We start from the raw sequence: 26,514 nt of genomic DNA, 5'->3' as shown, positions 1-26,514 counted from the left end.
ACGACTCGCAAGATATGTAATTGGAGCAGTTGGCGCACGTTGATGGCGTGATCGTCAAGTAATGCCATTCGCGTATCGGCTCGCCCTCCTCGTCCCAATCCACATCTGCCGCGCAGCTCTCTGTCTCGTTAGCCGATCGTGGTAGACACTGGTGAGTGATGTCGCACCAACCGCACGAGGAATCCGTCAGACAATGCAGGCAGTTGCCATACTGATGGCAAGAGCCGTTTTGATACGGCTCTAGGTATTCGAATGTAAAGACCTTTGGATTTTCCGTCTTCTTATTGTGTGTGATCTCCATCTTGCTCGCATGAGCGTAGCTTGCGGTTACCATCCTTTTCGATTCAAAGTCCAACAGGTAACGGCCTGGTTGCAGCTCCATTGGATGTCCGTCCGCCCATTTTATCGGTATATATTGCGACGTTTCCGCAGTTAAATTGGCGACCAATTCCTGAATACAAGTTAAAGTATTTTATAGATAACTTAATTATAATAGAATGTAGAAAAAAAATAGTTAAATTTGTTCTCGATCAGTCTTATACGTTAAGAATATTTCAATTTATAATAAATTCCCTATTGCTATAGATAAATAACATTTATGTGAAATCACAATTGTATATGTTTTGATATCTTTCAGAAGATATTTCTTTTATAATTTGTTAATGTAATTAGATGTCAAGAGATAAAGATAACTCACCAGCTTATCGGGATCGTCGTTTCGCGATACATGAAGTGTCGCACTATTGTAACCGACGCAGATCTTCAGCTGTTCCGCTGCGCTGTCCCAAAAATAATTCGGCGGTCTGAGGAATCCGGTTAGTCTGGCGATCATTTCACCACCCAACGCCGCTTCTGTTTTCGCGCCTTGCATGGATGGCATAAAGTCGACGGTGGTCGCGTTTACTATGGCAACTGAATCGGGTTGGCTGAAATTCACTGGCGGCTTATATTTGAGAAAGGTCAGACCCGGTCTCCTGTCCATTTCCCGGCACTCCTCGACTTTGGTGATCTCCGTGCCTTTCGAACCCCACCAACCTGGTATTTGTGATGGTGTATCGTCTCGCAAGCCGCACACTCCATAATTGTCGTCCTTGTGATGGCAACGAGCGTTCTGGACGCACCACGTACACGTACCCAGATTAAGTTTGTTCGAGACGGATTTTCTGCCGCGAAAGTTTGTACCCCAGCCGCCGCCAGGTTGACCGTGTATCAGGCAGGAATGACAATCGCCTAAAGCGGGACAAACACCCGGACAGCGCGTCGTTTGCAGATTCGTCGTGCAATTGCTGCCTATCGTCCGACCATAACATATCTGCGATATGTCATAAAGAAATTTCAGAAATAAAAATATGAAAAGCAAGAGATGAGCAAAGAATATGCCAGCGTGAGATTGATAAATGAGGAATACCTCATCCGCTGAACACCAGCCGCATTCGGGATTTGCCGCGCACTCCATCAGACTTTTGTGTCTCGAGCAAATCTGTTCAGGTTCGATGTAGTCTTCATCTCCCGGTGCCAACATGGGTGGCAAAGTGTACGCGAGAAGATCGGCGTTTACGTTGCCGTGATATCCACCGGCGAGCAACAGAATATTTCCATTACGTACATCCGCCGCGTGTGCGAATACACCCTGCTGCTTAGGATAACGGGAATCTAAAGTAGAAATCTTATTGTATCAAATGTACAAACACATTTAAAACAATATAAACATTTAAATTTATATATATCGAATCAACTAAAAGTTTGCTTTACCTTTATCGATTAAGCCTAGCACATCGTGGCTCACCCAAGCGTGACAACCGAGATGATAAAGATACATCTGATTGTCATAACAGATCTCCTCTTTGTTATGTCTATGAGAATATCCGCCAAACACCACTAGATAATTTCCTGTCGAAATAATATAGCAATAATTATGTATGCATCTTAAATTAAAAAAAAATGCAACGTAGTACGAATGTATAAATCGAAACAAAAATTCATTACATCGTTACATTTTAGTAATTTTATATTAAATAAGTGTAATATTTAAAGATAGAAACATATTTAAATAATAAATCTATAAAATACCTATGATGTTACACGTGTGGAACGCGCGTTCTCTCGGCACGTATGTGTCCCGCAAGTGCGCCCTCGGATAATGAATTTCAGACCAGACCTTCCTATCCAATTGAAAGACGAACATTCGATCCGACAATTTGCTGAAACGGGCAACGCTGGCAACCACGCCGCCATATACCAGCAAGGAATTGGTAGCGCGATGATAGACGGTTGAATGTGCCACCACGCGCACGTCGAGTTCTTTACCGCCTCGAGGTCGTACCTCTATCCATCTCTCGCTGGTTGCTGTAGGATCCGCTATAATCATATTAACATTCTTCAATGTTTCTAAAATTACATGTTTTTACATCTAAACATTTTTGCAAATTCTCATTCACGAAATTTCAAAGTACCAACAAAAGCATTATTATAGAAAACGCTACTCTTACGCTATAAATAAAAAAATTTATTCGGTTTATGTTTGATATTTATCAAGTGTTATCTATGAATTACATGTATGTGTATAAATGATTAAAATACACATTTTTTAAATCATTCTTCCGTTTTGATAAACTTACATAAATGTAATTTGATTTTATAAAGCCTGGACGAAAATTCTCCATCAATAGTACTGCCTCCGAACAAGTAGATGTAGTCATCCGCCAAGGTTATAGTGTGCCTCGTGAGTCTGGGCGGATAGAAGGGAGAATTTTTAGCACGTAAAGTCCATATACGCTTATTCACATTGTAATGCCACAGTTCGTTTGACACGGAACCATCTTCTTCTGGCACTTTTCCTCCATAGATTACAAAACCATCTAAAAATATAAAAAAATTCTGTTTTTTTTATTAATTGCTAATATGAGATATTGATATTAATTATGTAGTCAAAAGTTTACAATTTGACAATTATAATGGTAAATTATAGCAAAGCAAACTAATTTTTAAATAAGTTTTTCTTTCAATATCGTCATTGACGTGTTTATAATAAGTGTAAATAAAATCGTTTGCAGGATGATTTGTTTCTAGCAATTTGAATTAAGGAATACATTCGCAAAAAAAATTTTTAAAAGTTTATTATGTAAGTTCAATTTCTGCGTGCGCATAAAAAAAAACTTACCTCTCTATGTTATTTTATTTTATATTGATTAGCAATATAAAATACGTTAAATTTAAAAAGTGACAATTTTGTTACTTGCGTAAAAAATGCAATGTCTTTTCATCAGTATAGATTATAGATAGATTATCAGCAAATGTTACATGTTGACAGACCTTGATATTTACATGCGGCGTGACCATATCGAGGGCCCGGTTTGGGTAAATCATCAACGGGTGGTTCAGTAGTTTCCTCTTTCAATGACTCGCTTGTGGTTAATTTAGGATCTATAAATTCTTGCATAAATATATTATCTTCAGCGGGCCCCGCTATCACCTGCTCCTCCCATTTCGCGTTGTCATTTTGTACATCTGTCGTATCATGCTCTTGATATAAATGTTCCAAGTTTCTGCGGTATCTTTAATAAATAAACACGCAATAGTAATTTATAAGAACTTAACTGTACAAATAAATAGTATAAAATATTTCTTAAAGATTAAAAAAAACATATAAAACTTTATAATAAAATCCTCAAAAATCGTTTCGATTATAAATTGTGATATGTAATTAAATGTCTAATTAAAATAATATGATTTTTTTTTTTTCATATACAACTTATTAGCTTGTATATCTTTACATGAACAAAATATAAAAACAATTAAAAAAATTTTTCCGTATTTTGCAAAGATAATTTTGAAGGAATTAAATTAATGAGTGATGCATCATTTACTACCTTGTCAACATTTGCGAATATCGCGATCTTATATTTCGCGGATGCTTTCTTCTGGGATCATCGTTTCTATCGATCCTAATGGTGCTTCTACTCTTCTCGTTCTCCTTAGGCATGTTCCTAAACTCTCGCATGCCATGCTCGCGACTGCCGTTAGCGGTCCGATTGAGCAGACCGAAAGTATTATTATCCTTGATGCTATAAAGGACCTTCCAAATTAAAGACGACGTTGGTAGGCCGTATATCTCTTTGGCGCCGGGATTGCGTAATTCGGTAGCGATCAACATAGGATCCAGATATTCGGCGGATGCAGCACCCTCTGCAAATATCGAGGCAATCAGTGTATTGTAATATAAAATTTTTATAATTATTTTCTTCTCTGTACATATAATTAGCAACGATAACAGTATTATTTAGTATACAAGTTTTACACATTTTACCTTTATATTTTCATGTAATAGAATATTATACAATAACAAAATAAATCTTTCCACATGTTTGCATCATTAACTTTTCAAAAATTCTGATGTTATAATATTCAAGGTAGAAATGAATGTAAATATCATTTTGCATCATCATTATTTATAATATATATATGTATTAGAAAATATACCAAAGATGAAATAAGGAAATGTGTATATAATAAATTATATTAAAAAATAATGAATTAACTGAAAATTCTTTTATGTAAAGTTTCTGTTATTGTGTGTGTGATTTATATACTTACCTAATACATTTCCATATTCGTCTTCCCATTGGCTTGTACTAAACCTGTATACTTCCAAGTCGCTGAGAATATAATTAAGATCGTAGCCACCGAAAACGTAAAGTGAGTCTGTTTCCTGAATGTAAACTGCTGTATGAGCTGCGCGTGGTCTTAGTCCACCCTCCGAATGAGAGAGCCAATGCCATCTGCATAAGTAATTAGATTATCTCATGGACTCCTTATTAACATATTTCTCTCTATTATTCGATATAAATGCAATTTAACACATATAATGTTAAAAAGAAAAACAAAAAAACGCGCATATAATTATACATACATATAACTTTATATTATCATTACATAAAAACAGAAATACGCAAGCTCGTAATTTCGCAAAAATGTACCGATTTCCTTCAGGATGCGTTTTATGCAAAGAACAAGATTGTCCGGAGTATCCACTATTGCATTCACATCTTTTTAAGCCACAGATACCGGCGCCACTGCAATTGTTTGGACAGAGTGCTCGAGAGCAGTCTTTACCTCCCCAATCGTTTTCGCAGAAGCATGTATTGTTGATGCACTTTCCATGATGGGTACAATTGTTTGGGCAATCCGTGACTGAAAACTCTGCATGAAAGCCATCTAGGACGTAGTTTGTATCACTATATAATAATATCAACATCTGCAAAGAAAAATATGTAATTCCATAACATTTTGCAGTAATACAATGCTACTTTATATTTCTTTTATGTTATTATCATTACTAAGTTTTAGTAATATTCTATATATTATCATTTAATTATATAGTACTTTATTATCTTTTTGTATCTGTAAAATTACATGTTATTATTTATTGCAAAAATTTATATAATAACTTTTTATGTTTATTTCATGTAACATTATATTGATTAATGATACTTACAATGAGATGCTATAAAAACTTGAATCTACAACATGTTATTCACATTGTTAGCGTTGTAGCATATGTACTTACATAACCAGATGATGATGTCACTTGTTGCGGCTCTGTTTTACCACTAAAACTACCTAAAAGCGGGGAACGAAAGGAATCTCCATCGTAAACAAATACATAGTCATAACTGCACTCTGTGCCCATAGTCCGGAAACTTAATGTAATAAATTCGCGACTATGGTTAGCTGCAACAAGAAAAGCAAATTATATGTATATAAATTTCAAAAAAATTTTAGCTGTAAGGCATCATTTTGTATATTTTATATTATGCATATTAGCTGTATCTTAGATCTCTATATATATATTAGATAAGACAGATACTAAAAAGTGAAAATGTAGATTTTGCTCAAAAATGCACAAGAATAATTGTATGTGTTTCATTGAAAAAAATAGCTGGATTTAATGTCTTGTTTATCTGGCAAAATAAAATTTCAATAACTTTAAAAGAATTGCATCTTATTTTTAAAGTCTCAATATACGCATTCTTGTTTATACCTTTAATGAGCCATTCGCAATGGGAATCTTGAGTGTAATTCGAGCCCATAGGCCCATCGCTGATAATTCCCCATGAGTCTGCAAAGACTTTCCTTGTCTTATCGCACGGTACTTGTTTTGGAGATGGCTGCGGAGCTAGATTGATGCTCCGCAGCAAGCAACTCCATATGAAAATCCATGCTGCGGTGGATATCGCCCACCCCATCACGGCGTACACACCTCACTGTCGTCGAACAGCACACAAGTCATCATCTACCCGCATCAAATAATTTTTTGAGCAATTACGTGGTATAGTGCATGCGGAAAAAGTCATATCTGAAAAGGATGTACAAAGTTTATTTTATCCATTGCAAGTGTCATTAAGTTTTTGCTCATTACAAGATAAGAAACGTCTTCACATATCCAAGAATGAATTTACACAGCTGTATTAATATGAGGAGTTAACATATAATACAATTATTTATAGGATGCGCTCACATATTTTATAATGCACGACATGAGATTAGATTTTGAAAATATATCATTTTCAAACTTTATTTTCAAGATATCTTAACATTCAGCCTTGAGAGATAATGTATAGTAATATCAACACTAGATACGCGCTACATACACGTACCAAAGCATAGTGCAAATTCTACATAACGAAAATATATATAGACAAAATATCATCTCTCTCTCTCTCTCTTTCTCTCTCTGAGACTTGTAATGTCAATATTAGGTATATCCATAATGTGTGTTAATATTATATCAGTGATTCAATAATTTATTAAAAGTGGACTTTAAACTGTTTCTCTCTTCTTTATTCAAACTTTTAAATAACGTATAGATATCAAGTTTCTTTCAGATGTAATTTTTTTTCATATCGCTATAGAATATTGTTTTTAAAAATTGTATCATTAAAATTAATAATGTTTATACTTTGCTCTAAAACTTTTCTTTCACGTAGTGAAAGTAAAACAAAACTATCGTCAATCAAAACACTCGGCGTCGATCGGCAATTTTTATAAAATATCATAATTAATTATATAAAGCGTCCGATATATACATATAAGAAAAAAACATTCGCGAACAACGTATGTATTACATGTCGTGCAGTATGTTGAAGGACATTCCCGTGAAACGAGTCAGCATCGCGCGAGACGCAAGGTTCTCCGCTCTTGATCAATTTGCAAATAAGCACAAATAAGCAAATAACGTACACATACACTCTCGCATATTAGCGTACGCGCACATACACACATATGTATCCATGAACTTTCCGGACCTATTGCGAGATGACGACGACGATGACGACGACGACGATGACGACGTCGACGAGCGGAGCATAACAAAACAATCCTCGGAAGGACTTGGCACTTTTCCTCGGGATTGCGGCAAAAAGTCAAATCCTGGGGACGGGATCACGCTTTCGGCGACGAGACGGTGTCGTACAACATCCTCCGGTGACTGAAAAACGTAAAGAGGGAAAGAGCACGGAACAGCGAGCGTGAATCAAAACATCGCGGACTTTGCCTTGCCGGAGTTTGCTCGATAAAAACTGCTGACGGTAACCTTAAAAATTTTTTGTCACGGTCGCGAAACCCGCGCGTCGGCCACGAAATGTCAGACGGGCGTGACGTAAATGTCATACAAAAACTTCCAGCCTGCACGGTGCCTCGCCTCGTCGTTGACACCTCGATTGCCTCGATTTTTATGATCGTGCTTATTCAGAGAGGGGGACGAGGAGGAGGGGGAACCAGTAAGGATGGTAACGACACTCCGATACCTACTCCGATTTCGCGCTATCGGAGCTCGGAGCTTCCCGGTTGAACTCCACGATGGCGTACTTTTGATATCTTGACGTCAGCACCCCAAGTATTTTTGAAAGAATATATATTATAGATATGTGAAAGATTTTAGGAAGATACTCCACTTCTCACCAAATACTTGCAAAAGTTACATATATATCTGTCAATCTTGAATTGTTGACAAAATATAAAAATTATTTATAAAAAAAAAAACGCACGTTGATAAACAAATATTATATTAATACATTTAAAATTCAACCAGTTATCAAGAATTCATTTTAATTCGCAATTGCGTGTTAGCGCGCGTATATGTGCTCGATGACACCAAAATTATTATTACATTTTGAGTTTAGATGATAAAGACATAATATTTCTTACGCACGATTATTTATTCGTACATTCAACATAGAGATAATTCGTAAAGAAATTCGTCTTTATTTTAATACTATAAGATCATAAAAAGGGAGAGAGAAAAGGCAATGATCGGGAACTTTATTTAGAACAATTAATATTAATTTGCGAGACAGGCATAATGATGTAATACAAATGGTTTGTTATTTCGGCAAGAATAAATAATTTCACTTCTTCTCTCGATCCTTGCATATGTTTATCGTAAACAACAAGATAGAAATGGTAATATAGATAAAGGTGTTGTTAGAAATCTTAACTATATGGTCGAAGTTTACTGGTTAAACTGTGTTAAACAATTCGAAATATTTTAGCCGCAATAAGTAAGTTTTGCAATACTTTTAAAGTTCGCTTATTGATGCATGGGATTACTCAATACGGGACTTTTTATTGCTTCTGTTATATAAAATGTCATAATAATAATAATAAATTTTTAATATTGAATATATATAGTAGAAATAACAAAATAATTTTGGATTACGTATTTTTTTTAAATCAATTATAAGTTTCGGCTTTGAGTACGTTACAATTTTGATCGAAATTTTCCATTCGAGAGATTCTCACTTTACAATATAATTATTTAATTTCTCTTTTCCATCCCATCTCAGGCAAAACTTGTATTTTTATAAAAAAACTTAATAAAATAGGAATAATGTCTTATACAAAGATTTAATTATACGTATAAAACTGTGAATTTACCATAATTACAAGATATATATATATATTGCATGCAATATTAAAAACAAGAGGTTTAAATCCTGAGTTTCTCTCAAATAAGCGAAGCCTTTGTTGTTTACATTTATTTAATGATATCATACTATTATTAAATATGCAGTCGTTATCGTATTTTTTACCATTCTTTTTCTATAAAAAAATAATTATATACCCGACTTCTATCGATTTCTTTAACATGCATATGGTTAATCTTTTGATATATATATATATATATATATATATATATATATATATATGGTCGGAGACTTTTCACGCCGACTTATTGCGATACCATTCGCATTGGCTGCATAGATTTAAAAAGATGCTAGATTGGAAAAAAAAAGATATTAAGATAAGATAAAAATAAGACAAAGTAAGCATCCCCGCATATAGCGCAACAGGATAATCTCTCGCAATAATATACACAGATTGTATATTTGCTATTATCCGTCAACAAATATACTGTACATTATCTCGACGATTGATACTAGCGCTTTATAGCCGATATATAACTTTTTACTGCCTCACAATACGGCATGCCTATACAGCATAGAACATTGCGGCAATGTCACTACAATATTTTACGATGTACGGGTGCACGCGCATCATTTTTTTCCAACGAAAAATTTTAGAAAGATATTACTCGTACGTGCATATGTGTACCTCTCTCATTGAACTTTCCTCAACCGATAGATCAACTCTTTGCGCTGCGAAGTGTCGATCCAGTCTCGATATTACACAATAGTATTTATTGTATTATTATTATTATTATTATTATTATTATTATTATTATTATTATAGTGTAATATTAATACATTAAGCTATTGTATATTATTAAATTATTATAACAGTATAGACATACTACTTCGTAAGAAAGAAATCGGATGATTTTTCTTCGCGTTTCGCATATTATACTTTAAAGTAACCACGATCTTCGGTAATACTTCGGCTTATCAGCTACAAATATAGCGCAAGTTGGAAAACAAGTTTTTCCGGTCGTCGCATCGCATAGATTCCTCTCCATTGAGAGTAATACGTCTCTATCAAAACCACGAGAAGAAGGGCTTCTTAAAGGAAAAGCATCAAAGGCAATCCTTCGCCGTCTCATCCTCTCCGTAAATTTCAGGTAGAGCAGTCGATTCGCACATTAGATCAGAGACATTTTTCGTATTCGCCTTCGTATTGCCAAAAGAATTCGCACAGATACTGAAATCCTTGGTTATCTCGTTGATCTCCCTGTTTTCTTCGCAGTTAGCTTCTAAGATCGGTACGGAATATATATTATCGTTGTTAAATACATTGTTCTTTGCGAGCGATGTGGCCGTCGACGGTCGGTCCAAATAATATTCCTAAAATATTATCAAAATTATTTCTGTGAATCTAACTTTAATAATATTATCAATATTATTTTTCTAAATTTATATTTTTATGCTTCTCATAAAATTGTGAATTTTATTGTGCTCTCAGATTCAGTTATACATATTTGTAACCATAAAAAGAAATATATCTTTTTCAAAGGATATAATTTTTTAGAAATGATTTATTTAGTCTTAAATTTGACAAATTTTGATGGAACGGAATATTTTTCCAAAAAAAGATCTGCTTAAATCTTCAAAATCTTTGTAAAGTAACTAATAAGAGGATCTGTTCCGAATGCTGTATGATTTAAATACATCTTTGTGTATGTGTATATGTTACATATATCAAAATCTTATATCAAATAATATCTATTACATGAAAAATAATTACCTTCTCTGTATTGAGGGGAGTAGAGATTTGTGTCTGTGGTGTTTGACTGCAATGTGCCAAGGCTATCAGCTCTTTTTGGCTTTCTCTAGCATCCACCAAGAATATACTCTCCTTCACTTCTTTTGGATTATATTCGTCCATTCTAAAAATAGTTATTAAATGGATATTTTGAAAAGTTTCTCAAATAAAATAATTGTCTTCTCATATTTTCTAATCTTATCAAATTATTGGCTCTTTTTTGAACTACTATTCGCTAGTGCCTGTCGAGTTACTTACTTATCGTATATGACTGCGTGTAAACCGAGTTTCTTCAGATGCTGGATAGTGGCCTTATCGTTGTTATCATCGCCCCAACAAAATATGATTAATCCCGCATCCTTAACCAACTTGACTTGAGATGGATCTCGAAGAATATCTTCCGTATGGACATTAATTCCTAGAATGTCCGCGGCTAACGCATGTCTCATGGCCATCGGTATCGTCTGGCATCTCGGATCATGATAAGTGGGATACTTCAATGTAACGCCTTGCGTTAGAAATACTACTGGATATTTATTTTGCTTGAGACGGATCATCGCGCAAATATCCGGATTGAACGAGGAAAAGACGACTTTCCGATTGCCTCCGTATTCTAATACCACCTTCAGAATGATATCTAGATATATGTTGAGATCAAAGGGATGATTAAGCTCGAACGTGCCGTCCTATATAACAAAAAAAGATCTTAATTTATATTTCACTATCAGAAAGAAATGCCGCAGAAATATTCTCGCCTTCAATTGCATGGTCCATTTAATTTCGATATTGCATCCAACGTGCAGCTCCAATTCCTGGAGTACAGTTTGCAGCGTAGGGAAGGGTTGATGATCTTCCAAATCCTCATCGAAGAATCTCGGATTCTTCTCACGGCCTTCGGCAACATGATAAACCTGTAAACAAAAAAATCCCACTAATAAAATAAACACATACACGCATGATGACGCATATTGAATTGCAAAAGAATCAATAAAAATCAGATCCCTGTCGATATAATAAACGTTAAAGAATATAATAAATATGTTTCTTATCTAGTACGCAATTTTTAAAAATAGATTTGTTGAATTTGTATATTATTTTTAATACATGAGAGGTAAGAGATTTTTCAGCATGTTCTCTTCTTCTGCTGTTTTCATTAATTACATATTATTATTAATTTTTAAATATATTAGTATATTTAGCAAATAAATATTTTCTGTAAATATAAGATTCTCACATTATCGAAAATAAATCTATGAATCGTAATTATCAATCGCTATAGATAGTAATTTCCGAAAATTATATATAATGTATATATTATGAACCTGAAAGTTACACAAAATATAAAAAAAAAGTATGAAAAAAATATATATTAAACATATATACATTCTTCAAAAATATGCAAGAAATGAAAATGCATAATATTAGAGATATAAGGAAAGTCATCGTGGCTAGTTGATACCTTGAGTAGATGCAGCTGCTCCAAAGTAAGATCCTTAACGGGTATTTCTAGCATATCCATAGCCTCTATCTGCTTTTTACGTTTCATTGAGATGGAAACATAAAAGTCGTGGTAGATCACAGGTATAAGATCCTTCGATAATTGCACATCAAATTCGACCATGTCCGCACCGTGATGCGATGCAGTCTTCAGAGACGCGATTGTATTCTCGCGTACGTTAGCGCAGCTATAAAGAAATGTTGAATTAGATACACAATGTATACTAAAAAAGAAATTTCTTGCAAAATTATATGTCAATCGTGAGAACACAAATTCTAGTTTTATCTGTAACATATGGTGAATAAGTAGTTTTCAGACATACATACGTACACACATGCGCGCGCGCGCGCGCACACACACACACACACACATACACGATATATATTAACTTACTTCTTCATTTCAAACTTGAAAGATGTACCGAGTCCTCTATGTCCGACATCCAATCCCGACCATCGTTGTTCCCAGTGTTTTGCATACGAAATGCTTGTGTCCCATGGGTAGTCTGGAATTGGTTTTATGACGACATACTCCACTGTCAATTGCCCTACAATATAAAAGAAAATAATATGTATGAATATGAGATTATCATTATTCACATAAAAATGTAAATCAGTCGATTCCTTAGCAAAAATGTTGACGCATCAATAACTTCTGAATTGTACAAATATCGAAAAAAAAAGACTTTTACAAGCTATATTTTGTGGAATTTAATAGAATTTTAATTGGAGATTAAATAATAAAAATATGTAATGAAAAAATGGACAACTTGCAAAAAGAAAAAAAGATATATATATGATGATTTTTCTGGATATTTTTGCTAAGAAAAAAATCGATATATGTATATATCCAAGAATTTGTTCTTTTAAATCATACAAATGTGATATTAAATGTTATTCAATTTCAAAGCAATAATTAAATAAAGAAGTAAAAGATCTTTTTACACATATTTTTCACAGTATTCACATACTTACCAATAGGTCTGTGTTTTGTACTAGTAATTGGTACAGTGAGAAGTCCGACACTGGATTGTAAAGTACTAGGCAGGATGTAGCTGAAACCAATGTGATTTGGTGGTTCTCCTGGGAAACACCTTGAGCTGTACACATAGTAGTCCACTAAATATGCCTGGAAAAAAAGTCTACTCAATGCTTCATCGAAAAGACCCTAGAACGCTTTGAACAACACCAAATATGTTTCTTTTAATTTTAGCTCATCCATATTTTTCCTACTTGCTTCAATATTAATATTATATGTCCTATGATCAAGGACAATAGAGGCAAATAAGAACAATAATGTTCTAATTATATTTATTATTCGAATTAAGAATTTTATTTTATTCTTTGCCAGAACAAATGATTTATTTGTTCTGAAACGTTTGCAACGAGACGTTAGCTCGCGAATATTCCTTAATCAAATGATAATTAGATAAACTAAATTGTCTAAAGCTTCCGTTATATATTTCATGATAATCGAAAATTTTAATTGAAAGCTTATAGAATCGTTGGTAGGCATAAGAGCAACAAATTTCTGGTAATGAATCGGATCAATAAATTGCCAAATGTTGTACACCGCCATTGATGACGCGTGCAATGCGTATCAATGCACCCCGCACCTGCCGAGATTATTCATATGTTAAATTTTAAAGAGAATGAAATGGAGATAGAAATAACAGATTAGAAAGAGCGAATCAGCAACGTTTGCAATTCGGATTCAGAAGATATTCTGACAGCTGATAGATTCTGGCATTGGCCGCGCAGCGGTGGCACGTACGGTATGTAGAAGAAGACGGTCAGAGCTAGAAAATATTAGTAGTAATACTAAAAGGATATAGGAGTGATGGGAATCTCACCATTTTCGACGCACACAGATGGATATGAGATGTGATAGCGTTGATATCGCAACATTTTTTAGGAATTTACGGAACGGCTGCGCGACTCGCGTAAATCGATAATTAAACAAATTAAATGTCTGAAGTTGGAACAAACGAGTGCAATTCCATTTGTCGTACAATGTGCATACATAAAGTCTCGATTTCAAGCGAGAGAAAAAGCGGAATGATTTACGAGAGACCAGCCAGAAGGATGGGTTTGGTAGGATGAACGACGATCAAAACCATCATATCTCATGTGACACAGATGTAAAGTGGTAGACGATGCTTTTTAGCATCAATACACCAGATTGTATGTTAGCATCATCATTTGCACCAGAGGTCTTGCTTTTGTACAAGTCGAACAGGATGTCTTCGTGTTCCCTTTGACTGGACATCGCGCGCGAGCACATCGCTGTTGGCATTTCCGAGGAGGGAGATAGCTGCTGGACAAGTTTAATTATCGTTTACCAAATAATTCGAACAAGGAGAGGAGACGTGGCCGGCCTATTCGTGGTCTACTGAAAACTCACATAGCATAGTCAATGCGTATTCTTAGTGTACTGTTTCGTGAATCCGTCATTAACTAGTACTTTATTGCTCTGTCATGCCAACGATTTTCTAGCTTTCTCTTTTTGAGCATGAGTTTCTCGAAAAATGAAATGCAAGTGAACAAATTTTACATAAAGGGTTAGATTGAGGGAACATTGGTGTATTTTTTATTTCGTTTTTGATTTTGAAATTAGTAGTTGTTCCTTGGAAAGACGAATGTGATATTTTTGAACGCAAAAACTACAAACTGATCGTTTAATGTTTATCAAAATCGCAAGCAATGCAAACAATAAATCTTAGTTAATGATTTTCACACATAACTGTGTATATAATATATGATGCCCTAATGAAAAGACTATCTACGTGGAAACTTACAATTGTTTCAGGATACCGAACAGCAACATTGAAAATTAAAAATTCATCTTCATTGTAAGGACGGCCGAATTGCTCCTGCGATTTGAATTTAGCCTCTTCGTCGTTCATCACCTAGAAATGTATGTATCATTTAATTTTTATGCATTTATTAATAATATAGAAAAATATTTGAGATTTGATACATACAGCAATTTCCGTAATACTCGTAAAGACAGGTTGATCAACAATATCTTGTGTATCCATAGAAAGACTATCGTCTACACAGTCACCCCCAAACTGTTGCAATTCTAAGGAATTGTGTCTAACTAGATTTACAGGTGTCATCTGTAACACAAACATAAAATATTGTTTGATTTAAAAAATATACTGAGAAAAAGCTTAAATCACAATATCTGTTACTCTAATATATTTATATGTTGAAAATAAATAATTTATTATTTTCCTTTAAAATTATATAATGTGAAAAAAAGAGGAATAGTAAAGTGAATAGAAATACAAAATGGCTAAAGTTATAACATACCTTAATATGAACTTTTCTATTTTGAAGCCGATTCTTCCAGAGTTTAATAGGATTGTTAAATAGTTTAAATTGTATCACAGTTTCATCGGTTAACCAGCCTCGTTCAATTTTGTAGTAATTATTGTGATAGCCAAATTTATCAGGCTCTGGTAATATGTCATTATCAAAATTGCTTGGTACTATAAAGTAAAAATTGTTTGATTATATACATAATTAATACAATTCAAATTAACATATTTTTGTTACATATAAATTATTAAAAAAAAATGTATACATACTATTTTTTCTAATTAATCTTGGTGTCGTATGAGTTTCCCATCTGCGAATAATCAGAGTTTTAGCTGAGTTTTTAGTGCCATTTGATTGACAGATGACAGCTATAAAATATCGGAATTCGATATTAGTGTCGACGGGAAGAGCAACCTTTTGCGAGAATATTCGGCCGTCCCTGAAAATTTTATTTAATACAAATATTAAAAATATTTATTGCACAATTGTAACATTTATTTTTTGTTCCCAAATTACAGAACAAAATTGGTTGTTTTTTAAGCATTGATAACAATGTCCAATATAAGCTTTTGCAAAGAGAATAAAAAAGAAAAATTAAAATTCGGCAAGAAAGAAGAAATTAATTTTCGCAATTAGGAGAAATAATGTTTCTTTACAGCATATATATATATATATATATATATATATATATATATATATATATATATATACTTACTCTTCTTTGTCAACAAATACGCTATCAGTTGCATTGCTTTCACACCCATCATCGTTGTAGAAATCTCCGCTGCTATTATTGTCAAACAATGCAGGGGACTCTCTACGACTGCTATGCTCCTGTGACATTAGGATAGCCTGGTTGTGATTCCAGGCACCCAATTCAGGCAAATTTCCAACCACATAAACAACTTCATTTTTTTCCAGATTGGGCACCTAAAACAATTTATAATTACTAAACACAAGTCAATTTCTGATTTTCTTTCTCTTTTCTTTATTTTCTCTTTTTTTTCTTTACTAATGTTTAAAGATATAATAAAGCTGAGATTATAGCTGAGATTTTTAAATTACCTGGACTCTAAAAATCCAGTCTCTCTTAGATCCCTTCATATCGGAGCTTTGTGTAGCCGCCACTTCGGTGATGCTAGATTCACGTGGCGCCTGATATCCTCCTCGTTTTTGCACTCTAAAAACCGTTATCACTACATGATATTCTGTTCTCTTTTTAAGATTTTGTTTCTTCAATTTTTTAAAAAAATATTTTTATATATAAAATTCAAAATTTTGGAATTATTAACTTCACTGTCAGATTTATTGTAAGCTACTCCAATAATTTCGTTATCAATCCTCAGGTATAATATTCAATTCTCGTAACATATTTCTCTAAGCATTGTTTATTTCAGTTGTTTGATTTAATCACTTTTACTATTTAAATTATGGATTAACCATTATATGTTGCGAAGAATTTGGCAAAGATAGAAAAAGCTTGAACGCAAGGATATTTCTCTCGATCATTAACTTAAATAATGCCAATATAATTTTTTATAGCGATGAAAAGTAAAATTGTTATTTTACAATCTCTCATTTTTATAAAAAAATGCTATCCTCTTATTAATTACTAAAACTAATTTATTATTTTCCTTTAAAATTATATTCTGTATATTAAAGCAAATATCTTGCAAGCAAGTCTATCGATTTTAAAAATAATATATACTCAGAAATGTCGCTCTAAGAATTATCTTCATAAAAATCCTCTCTCTCTCTTACAGTATAAATTTCCATATCAAATATATATGTCAGCATGCATATAATTGAATACGTAAACATTTTATGATGAATCGTTTAGAGAATACTACTCCAATATATCTCATATCTCTCTTCTTCTTGCTCAGACTCTACCGATATACGCTTTATAAATTAATCAGCCAAGACAACGCGTTATGTATAATATAAATCTATGTGTAGCTATAAATGTGTTTTAAGAGAGAACAAAGGTGTTATTTTTATAAAATGATTCAAGAGCACAAATAGCATGTCAATATATATTTCTAAAATATTATTCGTGACTTTTAGAATATGTTTCGCAGAAGCTGCGAATTTTCTCTGCTTTTTCTATATATAATGGGGGGAAGAAAAATCTCATTGACATATCTTCGCGCGCGCTGACGTGGCTGTGTCATGTGTATACGTACATACCGTTCTACACGATCGACGTATTAATTCGTTATATGCATAGTGCAGATTGATGCTGATGTTTCGACATTTTCAGCACGCGATGGTATGCGACTATATATATGCAAATACACACGAGAGACAAGTAATTCGATCGCGCGATAGCCAGCGGAAACGTGACAAGTTAATAGAGAGCGAACAAAACAAAAGATCAAGATTTTTTTTTTTTTTTCCAGATAAGCATATTCTTTCGAGACCTTGAAAATTTTCACTCTCCGAGAGAGCGATCGCAAGTAGCAACGTTCATAAACAAGGTTTTCTTTAATTTCGCGATGAATTTCAAGCCTTCAAGCTTCGTAAATTGGACTCACGACTCTCGACGCTTATCTCTTCGGCGGAGCCCCGGGATTTAATAAGACTCCCTTCTCCCTTTCCCTTTTCTCCACACTGAATATTCTCTCCTCTAATTCGCGAACGAAGCTACTTACGACGTGCTGTGTCGACTCGGACGACTCCGTTCCAAGGGTCTCTCGAAGTCTGCCGTTCTCACCGAATCCTCCGGCCGTCCGGCGACTCGCGTTATTTAACGAACGATTGCGATAGTCGTTCCGGATTCTTCGCGGGATTCTACATAATCGTGACTGTAATGCTCGCGTGTTGACGTAACGAATATGACAGAGCGCATGCTGGCGCGTGCACGAACTGACACAACGAAAATACGCTACGATGGCGACGCGCGACGCGCGACGCGACAAGCGACAATGCGACAATGTTTGTCCATAGATAAGCTACTGCATATATAGAGAGGCGTGCCTCGGAATACTTTTCTATCCGCGCCAAAATTGATTGCATCGATGCACCGCTAGAGTGCGCTTTTAATAGGCATACTTTAGAGTTCCTATATAGATAGAGTCTGGCCAGGTTGCGTATTCCTTTTTATTGGTCAAAACGAAGTTTGGAAAAACATGGCGGAACCAATAGAAATGGTTATGGCAAGCATAAGAATTTAAAAAGAAATGAAATAAGAAAAATCACAATTTTTATTTATCGCGGAATACAACAAGTTGGCATTTTGAAATCTGAAAATTCATATTTCATTGCACTATTTTATAGGATTGTCTTTCTTCAGTTTTTTTTTTACTGTTAAGAACAATGTGTGCGGTTAAGATGACAATTTTTATAACAAATACACTTTTTTTTTATAACATCGTAACTTTTCACTGTATTGATTTTTTATTTTGTTCGGAGACCATATACAGAATAATTTTACTTACTTTTATTATCAATTTGTAGCCAAACAAAATTTTTACAATGCAGTTGCAACTACACTGCACTATGACACGCGTTCATGTATATAATACCGCCGCCATGTTTTTTCCAAAACTAATCGAGCGGTCAGACTCCATCTATATAGGGACTACTAGCATACTTGTGGAAGATAAAATTGAGAAATAAAAATAACAGCTCGCACACAATATTAAACCGATCAAAATATAATTGTATTTTTTTAATCGACAATTATATCGATATTATGCGATATTTACGCTTGGCGTGACAAATACTCTGAATCATATGTGCGATTGATCGCGGAACAAAAAATTAAGAGACAAAGATTTTTTTCTTCCTTGATATTATAAATTGTAAATTTTCTAAATTATTGATTAAATATTGCGTAAGCTGTTATTTTTATCTCATCCTTGATCTCTTTCATAAGCGTCAAGTACTTTACATTGAAAACTGTTCAGATTTAGGTTTGAATCGTGATGTAGTGCGACGTCTAAAGCGGCGTCTACAATAGAGATTTTAAGCCCTAAGTCTTAGGAAATTGACTAATCACAGTCGAGTATTCTTCTCATACTTGACTGTGATTGGTCAATTTCTTAAGGCTTAGGGCTTAAAATCTCCATTGTAGACGCCGCATAAGTATGACGCGCTCAACGACTGTATGAATCGTGTATAAACAGTTTAGATTCAAAGTAGATGGAGATGTGTGAAGATGGGAGTAAATAAGAGATCGCGAGTATCAACGTATATAAATGAGAACAGGTAAAAAAATGTACGATTATAAAAGTGCTTTTTTAAACAACAGAGGAAGATCTGAAAAGTATCGGAGGATATATATTTATTTGAACAATTATAGATAGCCTCTAGACTCTAGACTTTGAGATTTCTGCATCGAAAGAATCGCCTCTGGCAGGCGAGAGAGAGAGAGAGAGAGAGAGAGAGAGAGAGAAAACTATGATAAAAGAGCCGCTGCATGATTCGAAAAAAAAAATACATCGATGTATGCGTTGGTCGATCAGCGATATCGAACGTGTAATACTACACGAGTTATTTTACATATCTCTTTTTTCAGTTTCGAGCTGCAGATTGCACAGTTTTAATTACGATTATAATACTATTTTTGATTCATATATTTATACGAGTATTTTAGATTTAATATGGATGTTCGATTTTCAGATCCGACGTGGGCTACGAAATTACATAATTTCCTTCAGGCTTCCTCCCTTGTTAACGCAACTGTCCGTCGATGTTGCCGATAAATGCGTAAGTGAAAAATAAATTTACTTGGGAAGTAAAAATGAGAAACGATCGCGAGTTATATATGATATACAGGGTGTCCCATTTTAAAGGACCCACTCAAATATCTCAGAAACACTGCGTTAAATCGATAAATGTTTCAAACAAAAGTTGTGTGGCTTCAAGGGGGCCATGAGATGGTGACAATGATTTGACCTTGGAAATTCATTTGAAGGTCAACTTTAAAATCTTAAATAGAAACCCCCATTTTTTATTTAGTATTCTTGTAGCTGACATCGAGAGCTTTCCAAAACGCTATAATAAAGTATTTTTTCTCATTAAGTACTTTTTGAGTTATTTTATATTTTATATAATCTGACATATTTTGATATAAAAAATTAAATATCTCATAAAATAGTTAGTTTTTGATAATCTTACCGTAATACTTTTATGTACAGAATAATGATACAAATCAATTAGTATAAAAAAATAATAGTTTTTCAAAAAATTATTTACGATGTATTTTTTTAAACAATTATTTGTTTTTTTTTTGCACTAATTGATTTGTCTCATTATTCTGTATATAAAAGTATTACGGTAAGATTATTGAAAACTGAATATTTTATGAGATATTTAATTTTTTATATCAAAAGATGTCAGATTAAAATATAAAATAACTCAAAAAGTACTTAATGAAAAAATACTTTATTATAGTGTTTTGGAAAGCTCTCGATGTTAGCTACAAGAATACTAAATAAAAAATGGAGGTTTCCATTTAAGATTTTAAAATTGACTTTCACATGACCTTCAATTGAATTTCCAAGGTCAAATCATTGTCACCATCTTATGGCCCCCTTGAAGCCACACAACTTTTGTTTGAAACATTTTTCGATTTAACGCAGTGTTTCTGAGATATTTGAGTGAATCCTTTAAAATGGGACACCCTGTATACTATGCGAGATATATACTTCTTTATTGAATCTTTGCTAAAATATTTGGTGTGCTCGAATAAATAAGCACTGAAATAATGAATTTAACTCGCTCTCTCTCTCTCTCTCTCTCTCTCTCTCTACACATATATATGTATCTCTTTCTTCGAAAAAAAAAGAGAAAAAGAGAACATTTTTAGCGACACGTGAATAATAACATAATAAGCGATCGCTGTAGTCGATATATTTGCTAAATAAAAATTGGAATGCGATAATGCGTTGAATGCGAATTGAGAAATGCTTAACCAAAGTTCATTTATTGTGCGTAAGTATGACGTCAAACGAGCAGTTCGTAAATGATTCTAAATCGTAAGTGCCGGATGAGAGAAGTAAAATTGTAGCGAGATATAGCTATAGAAATAATACACGTGTGCGTATTACGAGAGAGGGGTTTCAATCAAAAGTGACATGAAGGAGAGATATGATGTTAGAGATGATACACGGTGAATTTTTTTACGAAATAATTTTCCGGAAAGATTAGAAATTCTTCAGAAAATTTCCACCGCCATGTGACAAAAGTTAAAACATTTTGTAAGAATTCTTTATAGAAATACACTAACATATTAAAATGCATTTGTAAATAATATTACAAATCGAAATAATACGCGAAGAAACTCTGTGAATATTAATTAATATCTGAAATATTTATTATATCAGATGTTGAGATTAATATTTGAAGCATGATTTTCGCGCGTTTTCTATATTAACTGCGTTCCAGCGAATCGATTTTTTTACAAGTCACCATTATTTTCATCACGTTCTTACAGAACGTTTACATAATGTCATCATTATTAATTTATCGCGATTGACATATACGTTGACCGTTTAGAGTAGCGAGACGATTTATTACAATTCACGTAACATTTAATAACACTTATTATGCTTACGTGTATCGATTTGATGTCAAGAGTTATCGGATTAATTGGAAAGACGTCTGACAAAATCGTATGTTTTTTGCAATTATTACTAATAAAAATGACACGTCAGACATTTCGTAATTTCGAATACGGCAATTTGATACAGCGAATAAACAAGTTTAATTATATTTTTTATATGTTAATACTGTTAATGACAGTGCTGGTGTAATTATTGATATATATATATATATATATATATATATATATATATATATATATATATATATATGATAAGCTAATTAAAAACATTGAATATACATGTATATATATATATTTGATCTTATACATATATTTATATATGTATATGCAAGATACCTCTCTTCTATGGTAAAAGAAAAATATTTTGCATTTATCGATGTTTTTTAAATTAAAACAAAAAGCTTGCCCAATTTAACTAACATATACCATAAGACGTACTAACATAACTAAAATTAATTAACGTATATACATAAAGATGACTCGATAAAGAGAAGACTCGAATAAAAATTTCGATAAAATTAAAGCCGCGAGAATCTAATTAAGGAACGAGTTTCTATTTTTTCGAAGAAAACTCTTTTATTTTTAATTATTTGTAACATAGAGAAACTGTATACACTAAGATTTTTGATTTATTTTTAGTTCATATCCATCCAACTGCATTCAAAATATCTTTTGAATTATATTTTGTTTGCTATTTATATAATTAGCAAGAAATAAAGTTTCTCGTGAAGTTATAAGTACCAAAATCCTTCAGTTGTTTTGGCATTTCGATCAGATCTGTTGTAATAGGACATATTTTCGTTACATCATGTGTTTTCAAGAACTAAATATTTTTATTCAGCCTCTCCGTGACTATGTGTATTACGCATAAACAATTTAAAACATTATATTATATTCATGCAAATACATATAATATATTATATTGTATTTATGCAAATATATTATATTATAATATATATTCATGTAAACAGGATTTTAATACGGCTTTATTATATCCGTTTGGTTTCTTCCACATTTTTGTTAGTGAATAGCTTTGTTGCATCAAAGTATTATTAAATGATTAAATTGTTATCCTGCCTTTATCTTTACTAAATAATTTAAAACTTTAAAATCTTGGAAATTGAAAATTACAATGTAAATTGCAACCACGTAATATCCGCCTTTATAAGTTTTTTTTCTCTCTCTCGTATTATTTAATTACATCCTTATTATATTACTATTATTTTGCGTTAATCGGAATATGAAAATTTTCATGTATAAAAATTCCAGGAGAAAGTCTCTCAGCTATGATAAAACTCGAATAAATTGTTATATATATCACAATCAAGTACAGCTGACACGAAAAAGTAATGTAAAAATTGCGAATAACATATAAATCTTGCCCAAAAATCCGAAGATCCTTAACCATCTTTTGTTCATTGCTACAAGCTATTTTGTCCACTACCTGCTACACAGGTTTGACATATCTATGAGAATTTACAATACCTCTTATTATTTAGCCATAAAGCTATTTTTTTTCACGCTTTATAATGCTTTTAACGTTATAGAAACTTTTTTAAAAAGAATTTTGTGTTCCTCCATTTCTTAGCAAAAATATTTCCGATAGAAAATATATTCTAGAGACGAAATCTGAAGTTAATTCTTTTAGATTCACAATTTCCTTCTTCTAGAAGTTGATCTTTTCAAGGCTTTCTTCATATTCATCGATGCTGTGATGGGTGTGAAAAAATATGAGGAAACAAATAATGTTGTTTAAAAAGATCGAAAAGTTAAAAATAGGTAAAAAAATATTGACACAATCAAGAAAAAATTGTGTGCTTTTCTATTGTAAATATCAAATTTTTATCGATTGTATGTTCGATAATTTTGCTATCCTTCCAAGATTTTCAAAATGTAATTTATTTATTGGTAAAGATGCGAAAATTGTTTTTTAATTTAAATTTAAATTTATATTTTTAAACAATGCTACATGCGATTCCATTTCATAATTATTTTATATTATATAATAATTTTATATTATTTTATATCATATAAAATATTTTTTTTTATAAAAATAAAAATAGATTTGCAACGACATCGAGAGAATTATAATTTAATTGGATTGTAAAAAATATAATATTTGTGTTATCTCCTTTAATCTTATTTTATTGTTAGTAAACAATTAAATCTTTATCTATGAAGACACATATTCGCTTTATATATATATATAAATTCAATTAATAATTTATCTTTATATTTTAGTTAAATTGATAATTTATGTATTATATACACTGTAAAAAAATTATTTTTTTTCATAAATAATTATTTGCGTAAAGTACAGATGTGTGTGTGTGTGTGTGTGTGTGTGTGTGATTAGATAAATATTTAATTGTTTAACTAAAATATGATTAAAGAAAAGAAAGTAAATATTTTTTGCTACCAAAATATATATTCAGAAATATAATATAGGTCAAATCAGAATGTGACTGCCATTTCAAATGTTGAATTATATAAATCTTGAATCTATTTTTGCATGATATATTTTGAGTATATTAAGCAAAAATTTTAAAAAAGACATGCGCGAATATTATTTATTGTATCCATTGTATCCAATTGTATCTCGTGATGGAGAGAAAATAGGATTCGTGCCAAGATTTCAGAGACGTCATTCGCGTCGTTATTACGGCTGTCATATGTCGCGCAATCGGGAAAGTTGTTTATGACGAATCAGCTGCGGTCTATTTCCACGTTATCCTCGCGAGAATTCAAAGTCTATCGACCGAGAAGTTCATTCGCTCTTTAAATGTCTTTAGGATACGTCATATCGCTCGTCCGAAATATATTGACGTACTAACGCTAACGGACGCAATAAACTTTTCTTTGCGCCAATATTTCGTGCAATTTTTAATGGATCCTTTTTTACAAAATTTCACACTTTTAAATATAACAGAATTACGAGGATATTTATGCGCTTTTCTATTTAAAAATAATGAAAAATTGCTTGAAACAGTGACTTTCAAATTTTTATTTTAGAAAAATTTTTATTCTGTTTTGGATATAGAATTGAAAGAAATGACGATACTCTTGGACACTTTAAAGAAATTTATAAGGCTTTTTCAATCGATCGAGGCTTACGTATAGATAAAATGTTAATCAGAACCTTGACTTTATATGAGCGCTTTATATCGCATTAAAATGACTTTAATACAACAATACTACAAGTATCAGCATTTTAATCGATATTTTCTTTAATATCAATTTATCAAAATATTTACCAATATTTCGTTATAAAGAACTATGTATTGTACTAAATTAATGCAATTTGCCTTTATGCAATCACTTATATAAGAGTATTCATGTGCATTGCGATATGTACAATAAGAAAAAATTAAATACACAATATAATTAACATAATTTATATAAATATACAAAAATAATTTATAGAGATATAAAAAAAAATATATATATATAGAGATATACAAAAGTAATTTGTATAGAGATATAAAGCTTCTTTATGTGTTAATAGAGAGAAAACTGCGATTTTTCAAATACTAATATATCTCGACTCGCGTTCTTCTCAGACATCAATATTTTCTCTGGTCAAGTCACTCGTTCAATAATGAAAACGTCATTTTTCTCGTTACTCACCTGCAAAAATAATTTTCCACACGTGTTAACTTCCAGTAGGTTGCACTGCTCCGCGACACTATCGATCATCGCCACCTTTTCGATTGCGTCAATGTTGACAAACGGGTTTTTATTTTCCAGGATTTGTTTCGATCAACCGGTTTAATTTCCGGCTACTAGCAAAGTTGCAAGTCGTGAATGTAAAATAAACAAAAAAAAGAGGAAATGAGAGTACGTATCGATCGTTCCGACGCGCGCGAATGCTCGAGAGCTACTAGTTTCGCACTCGCATTTCGCATTAGGTTGATGCTTGGCGCTTCTTGGGTTTCCCTACTCTTCGACTACCCGTTATATACACAAGCGATGATGTCGACAGTTGTACAGGAATAAGTCGCACTCTTTTATATATATAGGGTGTCCCATTTTAAAGGACCCACTCAAATATCTCAGAAACACTGCGTTAAATCGAAAAATGTTTCAAACAAAAGTTGTGTGGCTTCGAGGGGGCCATAAGATGGTGACAATGATTTGACCTTGGAAAATCATTTGAAGGTCATGTGAAGGTCAACTTTAAAATCTCAAATGGAAACCCCCATTTTTATTTAATATTTTTGTAGCTGACATCGAGAGCTTTCCAAAACACTATAATAAAGTATTTTTTCTCATTAAGTACTTTTTGAGTTATTTTATATTTTATAAATTTAATTTTTTTTTTCGCGACTTTAGATGAATTTGATCGTTTTTTGAAATTTAAAAAAAAAAGAAGAGAAGAATGAGAGAAAAATTATATTGCACAC

At 32.6% G+C, this 26,514-nt stretch overlaps 2 protein-coding genes across 3 annotated transcripts in view; both read right to left on the bottom strand.

Annotated features, from left to right (window-relative positions):
- Positions 1–6,438, bottom strand: part of Megf8 (multiple EGF like domains 8) — a 6,657-nt gene extending 219 nt beyond the window's left edge. The window contains exons 1-13 of the mRNA XM_070304168.1: positions 6,419–6,438; positions 6,041–6,355; positions 5,567–5,730; positions 4,977–5,254; positions 4,594–4,778; positions 3,870–4,185; positions 3,313–3,554; positions 2,619–2,858; positions 2,071–2,358; positions 1,753–1,890; positions 1,409–1,653; positions 698–1,312; positions 3–451 (exon numbers count right to left, since the gene is read on the bottom strand). Of these exons, the coding sequence (XP_070160269.1) occupies positions 3–451; positions 698–1,312; positions 1,409–1,653; positions 1,753–1,890; positions 2,071–2,358; positions 2,619–2,858; positions 3,313–3,554; positions 3,870–4,185; positions 4,594–4,778; positions 4,977–5,254; positions 5,567–5,730; positions 6,041–6,245 (3,365 nt within the window). The 5' untranslated portion in view covers positions 6,246–6,355; positions 6,419–6,438. The remainder of the gene's footprint in view (positions 1–2; positions 452–697; positions 1,313–1,408; positions 1,654–1,752; positions 1,891–2,070; positions 2,359–2,618; positions 2,859–3,312; positions 3,555–3,869; positions 4,186–4,593; positions 4,779–4,976; positions 5,255–5,566; positions 5,731–6,040; positions 6,356–6,418) is intronic.
- A 2,887-nt stretch (positions 6,439–9,325) lies between these two features.
- LOC138936560 (glycerophosphocholine phosphodiesterase GPCPD1) lies at positions 9,326–25,995 on the bottom strand. 2 transcript variants are annotated; one of them, XM_070302058.1, is made up of 14 exons: positions 25,739–25,995; positions 16,606–16,720; positions 16,256–16,470; positions 15,810–15,979; positions 15,532–15,710; positions 15,198–15,335; positions 15,012–15,122; positions 13,189–13,342; positions 12,608–12,761; positions 12,176–12,401; positions 11,472–11,627; positions 10,975–11,402; positions 10,699–10,840; positions 9,326–10,298 (listed from the first exon to the last, which is right to left on the bottom strand). In XM_070302058.1, the coding sequence occupies exons 2-14, from the start codon at positions 16,642–16,644 to the stop codon at positions 10,032–10,034; spliced, it is 2,379 nt and encodes a 792-aa protein (XP_070158159.1). In that variant the 5' UTR covers positions 16,645–16,720; positions 25,739–25,995; the 3' UTR covers positions 9,326–10,031. The 2 variants fall into 2 exon arrangements, with proteins under 2 accessions (XP_070158159.1, XP_070158169.1); XM_070302068.1 differs by lacking the exon at positions 25,739–25,995 and adding an exon at positions 18,195–18,428.
- Between the last annotated feature and the right edge of the window lie 519 nt (positions 25,996–26,514).

Source organism: Polyergus mexicanus, unplaced genomic scaffold (assembly GCF_030449975.1).
Source record: "Polyergus mexicanus isolate NDT 795.1 unplaced genomic scaffold, iyPolMexi1.0 SCAF_1, whole genome shotgun sequence".
NCBI lineage: Eukaryota > Metazoa > Arthropoda > Insecta > Hymenoptera > Formicidae > Polyergus > Polyergus mexicanus.
This window is presented reverse-complemented; position numbering and strand designations above follow the sequence as displayed.